Source organism: Pseudorasbora parva, chromosome 19, assembly GCF_024679245.1.
Source record: "Pseudorasbora parva isolate DD20220531a chromosome 19, ASM2467924v1, whole genome shotgun sequence".
NCBI classification, from domain to species: Eukaryota; Metazoa; Chordata; class Actinopteri; order Cypriniformes; family Gobionidae; genus Pseudorasbora; species Pseudorasbora parva.
Window position 1 is genome coordinate 25,804,126 of NC_090190.1, and position 9,633 is coordinate 25,813,758.

The 9,633-nt window shown below is 36.5% G+C and overlaps 1 protein-coding gene across 1 annotated transcript; it reads right to left on the reverse strand.

Moving 5' to 3' along the window:
• Positions 1 to 323: 323 nt before the first annotated feature.
• Positions 324 to 7,519, reverse strand: LOC137047791 (zona pellucida sperm-binding protein 1-like). Its single transcript, XM_067425670.1, has 11 exons — positions 7,213 to 7,519; positions 7,006 to 7,124; positions 5,777 to 5,987; positions 5,535 to 5,657; positions 4,798 to 4,970; positions 3,870 to 3,967; positions 1,856 to 2,010; positions 1,602 to 1,779; positions 1,070 to 1,208; positions 914 to 988; positions 324 to 418 (listed from the first exon to the last, which is right to left on the reverse strand). Exons 1-11 carry the CDS (start codon positions 7,472 to 7,474, stop codon positions 410 to 412), a joined length of 1,542 nt encoding a protein of 513 aa, XP_067281771.1. The 5' UTR covers positions 7,475 to 7,519; the 3' UTR covers positions 324 to 409.
• Positions 7,520 to 9,633: the final 2,114 nt, after the last annotated feature.

The following is a 9,633-nucleotide window of genomic DNA, read 5'->3' on the forward strand; positions in this document are numbered from 1 at the left end:
TTTATTGGCAAATTTGACTTTGTAGAAAAGCTTATTTTCCTCTTGAAACCTTATTTTTAGCTCTAAAGTCACCATGCTCACTGCATGGTACAAGACAGTTCAAGAACAAGTACCCATTACAGACTAAATTACAATATTTTAAATGTTAAGTTCCAAAAGTTATATTTTGAGTTCAGTTTGTTCACGTTTAATAAAAACTTAAACATTTTCCACCCAAGTTCATGTCGGTCATCAGAGTCACTGCTGGGAAGTTTACATCCCTGGACAGTTTGATTATTTAGTCTTAAGTGCTTGATAAAAAAAACAAAACAATCTTGCACAAATAGAGATAAAAAGTTTATTCCAAGTTAGACTGCACAAACAAGAGGACTCTCACACTCCAACTGTCAGTGGTTCACCTGGGCCTCATTCATGGAGACTACAAAGTTAACATCACATTTCAGAAGAAGAAAAAAGCCATTGTAATCCATCATGAATATTTGAGTGACTCTTAAGGCAAGCTTACAAAACAAGACATTTGGTTGGGTTTTTTTTGCTGTTGCAGATAGATTTCCAAGATCGGTGACAAAACCTTTGTACTACGGCCAAATCAGCACTTAATTAGCTGCATCTGAGCCAGCCTTTAGCAGTTACAGACGCCATGATAATGTCTAACAGATTTAAAAAATAAAGGTGTTACACCTTTAGTTTGTGCAATGCAACAAGGTGGAACTAATCCAGCCAGTCGCATAGCAGATGGTAAGCAAATCTTTTGCTCGTTTGGTTTGTGCACCTCATCTGTGTTGTGTTTAGTATGCGCTACAACAAGAGGACAAAAATGACAAGCCAGTTTACGGAGCACAGGGATTCAGATAGATTTGCAGTCCTGTAGTGTGAGCTTGCCTTTAATCTATACAAATTGTGCACAACGCACCTTTCCATCAAAGCAGGTCTCGGCACAGGGCGACTTCGAGGGCATGCACACTTCAGTAGAACACATGAAGTAAATCTGTGTGCAGGGAGGAAAAATGGAAACCATCATGTTGCCGTACCAAATTCACAATTCTGACTGTTGTCATGTAGTCGTTACCTCCTCATTTATATATTTATTGGTGGACAAATCCATGAACTGAAAGGCTTTAATCTCAAACCGACGCTGGTACTGATTCTGAGGCAGATGTTTCACATAAAGGATTGAGGTACTGCCAGAGTCAAGAGGATTAGGGCATCTGCAGACAAAGTTAAAGGGGCAGTCATGAATAAAAAAGGCAGCCAAGATATGCACATTTAAAAGTTTTGCTTAAGGTCTTGCAGCCTCTAACTTCAAAATGTTATATTCAAGGAAGTCAACAGGCAAGCATTATGGAAGTTACAATAAAAATAATAACTTCTCTATAGGTAGCATTTTGAACAAGTGCATCTACTGACAGACCACCTTCAAAATGTAATTTTAATTAACATTCAAACTGGGCTCACAATGCATTGTGTTTATCGGTTAATTTTGACATTGCAAATGTGTACTTGAATTCAAACTTAAGTCCATTAAAATTGCAAATCTGCATCCTCAATTCAATACTTCAATCTTAGCACCTTTGAGTTTAAGGCAAAGTTAATTTTCTCACCCCTCAAAAAGCAGAACCAGGGCACTCCTTGCAGAGCGTGGATAGGCTACACAGTAGTGAACTAGAAGAGTAGCTGCAGGTTGGGGAGAGCTTAGACGCAATTCCAGATATACAGGCTTCCCCAAAAGAACATGTAGAGGCAGATGACAATGTGGATAAAAGTTGGTGAAAGTCTCATCTGCAAGGGGGAAAGAAATTCTGATTGCTATTCTGATCAACCAGAGAAACCAGCATGACAATTATAGATAATTCACCTTCAGAAATTAAAAGCTGAACTCCAAACAGTCCCTCAGAGAGCAGGTATGGAGGAAGACTGGGACTCATAACCATATACCCTGCACTGGCAAGCACAGGTCTGGAAAGCAAAGGATCAGCTAATACCTTCTGGTAGCGGCATTCAACCATTAGCCTAAGGAGCACAAAAGAGAAAAAATTAGAATGAAAAATCTGTACGTTGCCATTTAATTCAAGTCAACATGAAACCATTGCAATAGTGGTTATTCCCCATTGTGAAAAGTCATGTGAAGTGGCTCACAAAAAAACATGCAAAAATGAATTGCATGGCTGGGGTTTGCTATTGCTGGAGTTTCATCTGAGTAACAGGTTGCTCTGCTCGCACGACCATAAACATGTCAGGGGAAGTTTAATTTACAACCATGTGACCAAGGTGAAAAACAAACTGCAAAGGTGACCACATTGTGATGATTACAAATGGCTTGAACCATGCATTAAAAGATACAAACTTTGTTTTTGAACCAATTCGGTTTTGTTGGTACCATGACACCGATCAACTCTGATCCAGAGTTAATGAAGCATGCATAGATTGAACAGACACCGATTCAAAATCTTACATTATCTGTAGTACATGGTCATGTTATTTCAAATGTTAAATAACTTAAAACTGCTTGTGTAATGGATCAGTAGTATAATCGTTATAAATCTTAATCTAGTAAATTATACAATCACTAAAAGAAAGTATATTTTCCCATTTAAGTCTTTTACCATGTAGTGACCTTTCATTTTTAGCATGAGGAACATGACCATTTCATCAGATGGGTCACTTTGCTCACAGCTGGTACCTGGCTAGCCACTTAAACTGGCTTAGTTGTATAGGCCCCGAATGGTGGTTTTTAAAGTGTGGTACAAGTACCACTAGTGGTACTCAGGCTCCCTCTAGTGGTACTAATAATTAAATAATCTGAGTAAAGCTTATATTCAAGTAGTTAATTTGATTAGGTACAACAATATAATCCTTTAATTGTATTTATTCTACCTGTATGCAACATACAAACTATTTACAACAGTTGCTGATAAATATTCTTATTAGGAATAAACTGCCTCTACAAAGTTCGACTGCTTTACGGCATGTACGTTACATGTATAGTTTGTTTGTCAGATGTTAGTCATGTCCGAAGTAGCACAAATAAAAGAGCAAAGGTTCTGTTGGAGGAAAGCAATAAGAGGAAACGAAAGTGACCGGATTAAAGGCAGGACAAGGATCAACAGCGGGCCAGCATTTGCTCGTTGGTGTGAGCTGTAGGAGGCATGCCCAACCGATGCTGATTGGCTGTTATGCTTGCTATGGTTATTACCTACCACTCAAACATTTAATTTAAGCATCATAGATTCTGTAAAATGGTAACCAATAGATAGACTAGGCTACAATAATAACGCTGGCTTATTTAAAAAATAAAACCCATGAAAATATGCCACTGTACCTGGGGTGAAGACATTTCACACACGACGCAAGCAGAACAACTGCATGTGAACAGTGTTCAGGGTTAGTGATGCGCGGGGTCTGCTTTTCCAACCCGCAGGTCCCGCTTTTACAAAGTTATTTGGCCCGCCCGCACCACTGCATACATTTTTACAACCCGCCCCGCACCCGCGACCATTAAATAGACATGTGGGGTCCGCGGGTTGAGACGACCCGCTCATCACTAGTTCAGGGCTATCATTGTTGTCATGTCAACAAATGCGTGCATCCCCTTATGTAGGATGACAGTTTACGACAATAGTAGAGGACTATTTTTTCCCAACTGTAGGGGGACCCTGAGAGCAAGAGTTACCTAGTGCTTATTTAACCATGCAGATCTGTAACCAAATAGTTGGGCCTGTTACACTACAGTATTTTAATGGTGGTACTTGAAGCCAAATGTTTCCTGAGGTGGTACTTTGTATAAAAAGTCTGAGTACCACTTCCCTAGAATGCATAAAATACAAAATAAAATGGGCTACACCATTTTCAAAGAAATAACTTTCAAAAACCTGATGGGATTATCTCTGGAGATCATGCCATACTTCAGGTTGCGAACTTTGATGATGGTCTGTACCTCAGCCAGGTAAATTGTCGTCTCGCCTATGACCTGATGATTAAAGAAAATTACATTTCTCATTTATTTCAAACCACTTGTTGAATCAATGTACAAAGCCAGAGCCAGCAGAAGGGCCTTCTGAAGTAAATGAAAGGCTAAAACCTGCCTCTGCTAGAATGAAACCGCTACTGATATACAGATGGCAGCAGTGTTCGGTATAATTACACTGTAAAAAATTATTTCGAAAAAAAAGTTACCTGGTTGCCTTAAAACTTTGAGTTCATTGAAATTGAAATTTTGAGTTAATACAATGAACATTTGAGATTTGACAACCTTTATTAACATATTAAAAGATTTTGTAAGCATATTGGGTAATTGTGTGTTTTATTTCTGATGATGCAGTAAAACATGCCATATAGTGCTATTTTCATGATTTATCAAATTTTTTATGTGGTTCAGATACAAAAATATTTTGAGTTTATATTTATTAAACAAATTTCCTTCATTGTATCAACTCAAATTAATTGATAATTAATTTTAATTTCAATAAACTCAATTTTAAGGCAACCAGGTTACTTTAAGTTAAACCAACAAAAAACAACCAAAAATTTTTACAGTGTAGTTACCAAGTAATTATTAGTCATTAATTTCCCTTAAATAAAGGGATTACTTTCTGTAATTTAGTTACTTCTGATGTAATTGTATTTTATTATATAGAATTAACATTAAGAGGCATATTTTTGCATCTCACTTGTAATACTTTGGTTAATTAATAAGAATGTAGTTTTATTATTTTTATTTGAATAAAGTAAGAGCCATTTCAGGTCTACCTTTAAATAACTAGGGGAAAAATAGTTATTTTTAACTATTAAAACACTTACAAAGGAACGTGTTCCACACTCAGTGACAGAAAATTTGAAGATGGCAAAGTCTTTGTTGGAGATAACAGGTTTGCAACCAGTCTTCCCAGCAACAATGAAGCTCATTGGGTCCACAGGAACGTTTGTGAAATCATTGTGAATAGCAAACACAAAATTCATATCAGCAGTGCATTCTGTGAAAACAATGTAGAGACAAATGAAAACCACCCCAAGACAAGCATACACAACACATGTTCTTAACCTCATTTCATGTTAATACATTTTGAGTAGTCTAAATGAGGGTAGAATTTTGCACTTAGCGCAAACCATTAGTCCATAAAAGGGCACTTTGCAAACTTTCCTTTCACTCTCAGCACATAGCCTGAAAGCAAGTGCAGCAAGATCCTTGAGCAATACCAAGTGGCAAGTCCTCAACACATGTTCAAATACCTTTTATACAGACCATGTCAAGAGGCAAAGGAAAACTCACTATAAAATATATAAATAAAATTTAACCTTAAAACATGTGATCTTTGCTTACCTTACGTGTGGTTTCAGTTGCTCCAACAGTTCTTTGAATTTAGACCAAAAGCCAATGAATCATGATTTGTTGGTGAAAATACATCAAAAAATCCACACATAGTTGGTATGTGAGACCCAGTATCCATTAAAAGTTAGGGTTTTTTTAACCCCCTTTACATTTCTGCCATACTAGCTTAATGTACAAAGGCAAATATAAACATTTGAAAAGAACATACCATCCATGGGATAGTAGCAGACTGAGGTCACTGTATCAAAACAGCATCCTCTGGTCAGGCACGCATCTCGTGTTATACCTGAGGTGCTACACGACACTCTCTGATCAGCAGAGATAGTACAGCCTTGAATTAAAACATGAAATGCAGAGTTAATGAGGGAAAGCAGGACTTAATTCTAAGAAATGAAAGCTGGATTTATTAAAATTTATGTTCAAGAGCAATCATAAGAGTTTCACATTCACCACCGGGTTTGCTGTTCAACAGTAGCAAGTTTGGTGGGTATAATGGAGGTGATGATTCAGACGGTGGTAGTTTTGGACATGGTTGATCTGATTGCACAGCGAGCGGTTTTAGGGAAGCAATGAGACTTAAGTTTGCATCACAAGACAATGTAGCAACATCCAACTTTCCAACTTCATTTGGGTAGAGGACCCTCAGAGTATAACGACCATCCTAAAGATAGAACAATCATGAGAGAAAGCTGGGTGAAACCAAGTTCTGCAACTAAATTGAGTTGCAAGAGCAAAGGGATAGTTTACCCAAAAACAGATTACGCCCATGATTTACTCACCTTCAAGCCATCCTTTGCCATTATTTTTAATATGTCTGGTTGCAAGAATGTCATACCTGATGGCTTGAATGAGTAAATCATGGGGCATCTTTTTTTTGAGAACCATCCCACATTACTCAGCCTCATGAAACTTCAAACCTGTAAGACCTCTATTCATCTCCTGAACACAAATTTAAATATTTGTGATGAAATTCAAGAGCTTTATCAACCTTAAATTTTATGAATTAACAAGAACATGCACAAAAAAAAGGAGTAACAGATGTATTCAACATTTCCATGTCAGTCTTCATTTCACGCCATAACATTAGTGTTGAACCACTGTAGCCACATAGACAATTTTAACAGTGTATTTACTACCTTTCTTGGCCTTGAAAGTGACGGTTACATTGCAGTATAAATTAAGGGCCAAAAAACTCATTAAAAAAGATTGCATTAAAAATATATCTATATATTTGTGTTCTGAAGATGTACATCTTACATGTTTGGAACAGAATGTGTTGAGTAAACTTAACTTTTGGTTGAACCGACAATTTAGGATTCAGGAGAAGACCATGAATTTGTATAAAGTTAAGTTTAAGTTTGTTCACCTGTCATGTGCCATACCTGTATGCTTTTATCCAAAACCATTCATTGGTAACTCATTTTAGACAACAACAAAAAATGTCAAATGTCTTCCAATAATGTCAATAAAAATGCACTTATTCTGTGGAACACATTACTTCAGTCAATAGGGTTTAAACTACATTGACTTTGTGCTAAATAAAAAATAAAGTAATATCTTGTTTCACAGAAGAGAGAAACAAATGCAGGTTTGGAATGACAAGACTGATTAAATAACTACCTTTAATGGTTGGCTTTATGTTAACTTTAAGAGCAGAAATGGTTCCAAAACTTCCATACCTCAATGGTGACATGACAGCCAGTGTAGTCAACAACCAAAACATTATGGCCATGGCCTTTGGTCAGAGAGTATCCACAGGCCTCTGGGGCCCCAAGCGCAGATTCAATTACTGCAAAACCTGAGAATATTTATGCAACAATTGAAATGTCACAGATCACATGTATGAAAAAGAAACAATTGATATAGCCTACCAATAGCCTACATACCCAAAATTTTCACCTGACTGAGAGAACCAGAGGGCAAAATCACTTTCATAGTATTATTATTACAGTAAACTGCCAACTCCGATTTCATTTCATCTCCTCTGTCTTGGGCCAGCACTTCTGATTTATCAGCTTCACCATCAGAATAACCATAATCCACGCCTGAAAAATTATCCAACGTAGCGATCGGCTTTGAACTATGTGGTAGAACCAAACCGATACAGCACACAAACAAAATGATCGCTTTTACTCCTTGCCAAGCCATGTGTGCCTAAAACGCAACAAAAGATGGAAGACCAATGCTCCAAAAACAAACATTTAAAGTGTTAAAATGTTTCATTAATAACACCTGTCTCCAGCAGTTTGAGTATAATTAGCTCACGTTGAATAGCCTATTAATTAGGCCATGTGACCAGTTGCGGTTTTAGGCACGGGCGAACCGGGCAGTTGCCCGGAGTGGCATGATTTCATAACACGTGGGGGGCGGTACGAGCAGTTAAAAAACAAACCAATCCTCTGCCGCGAAGCGGTTTTCTATTATCTATAATTTCACTGTGGGATTGGAAATTGACGCCCTAGGGCTAACAGCTGTTAACTTTTGTAAAACATATCAGAATTTGGTTTCGATCTGCTCATAGGCCTATAGTTCTCCTTTTTTTAATCATTGCAACCAAATGCATTCATCAGTGATTTTTAAGGAAAAGGAGAGAGGGTATTAATGTCATTTTTAAGTCTTTTGAGATCGCACTTGTCTGGATAAAACCTATGAATTAACTTAAAGGTAATTTCTCTCACTTTGTTAGTTATTAGGTATTTGTGAGGCAATGTCCAAACTTTCTTCCAGGGAATATCCTTTACAAAAGCATTCCAGTAAGAAATAACATATAGCACAGAAACAATCTCCTCCTGAAACAAGACTTTAATTTTCTTATTGTTTATTTATTCTTATTTAGATGTAGAAAGACACTGTTTACCAACAAATGTCTTGCACAGATCCACTGAGTGACTAAAGGATGAAAAAGAGAATCCTTTATAAAGCATAATAACTGCTTGTGGCACTGCATCAGCCACAATTGCAAACTCTTTTGAAGTAACAGGAATTACATGCTTTACCAAGAACTCAGAATAATTACAGATTGAACCATTTTGATTAAAAATTTGAGATACAAGAATAATACCATTTTTAAACCAAAGAAACGAGATTTGTGTTTATACAGTAGGTCCTTATTATTCCAAATTAAATATGAGTGAGGTGTAAAATTGTGTTTAAAAATGAGGACCACGCGAATAGCATTTGCCTATAGAAAAGGGATAATTTGAGAGGGATTTTCATTATGTTATAATTACAGGTTAATAAGAATTTTAAACCACCTAGTTTGGAGAAAATAACATTAGGGATCAGATTCCAGATAGAGGAGGGCTTATTAAAGGTGTTGTTTAAAGTGGTAAAATCAAGAAAGTCTAAACCCCCCTTCTCAATGGTGTTCATAAGTACAGATTTTCGAACAAAATGTTGAGGAGCATTGTATCAATTTTTTTTAGAATGGCAGTGTCAACACTCAAAGAAAGAGCAGCATATGTCAACCTGGACAAGCCCTCAGCTTTGGCTAATAAAATTCTGCCCTTTAAAGACTCGTTGAAGCCACATATAAAATTTCTTCTGTGTACTTTCAATAATTGGATTAAAATTTAACAAGCATCTTTCTAATTCAATAAATTAGACAAATTACACTCTTTGATGGACATCAATTCCCATTTTGAAAGGTTCAAAAATAAGCCTGATGCTTTGGAGAATTGCTGAATATGCTCTACTGCTAATGGAATTTGGTTTGCATCGTGCAAAAAAAGTGTGGTATCGTCTGCCAATTGACTGATGAGTATCTGTTTGTCAGCAATAGTGATGCCACGAAGACCCCTATTGAAAATATAAGAAGAAAATATCTGGGAAACTAGTAAAAACAAATAAGGGGATATTGGACATCCCTGTCTGATACCACGTGACAAGTTAAACCTTGGACAAGTACCATATTTTAATTTGATTGTACAATTACCATTGTAATACAGAGTTCTTAAGGCCTTACAAAAATATTCACCAAAACCAAATTTTTGCAATGATTTAAAAATAAAATGATGTTCCACTGAATCAAAAGCCTTTTAAAAATCCAGGAAAAGAATATAACTATTTATGTTCCACCAAATCGGCATAATCAAATAAATCTAAAACTAATCTAATGTTATTAGTTATGTGTCGGTCCCTCATAAATCCAGATTGAGTCTCATCTATAACGCTATCCAAACATTCTTTAAAGCAGCACTAGGTAACTTTTCAACCTTCATAATATATTTTTTAAGACTCTTGTGATGATAAATCGACTTACAATAGGTTGAATGACACGTCTGCCATAGCCTGATGGGGTCTGTATT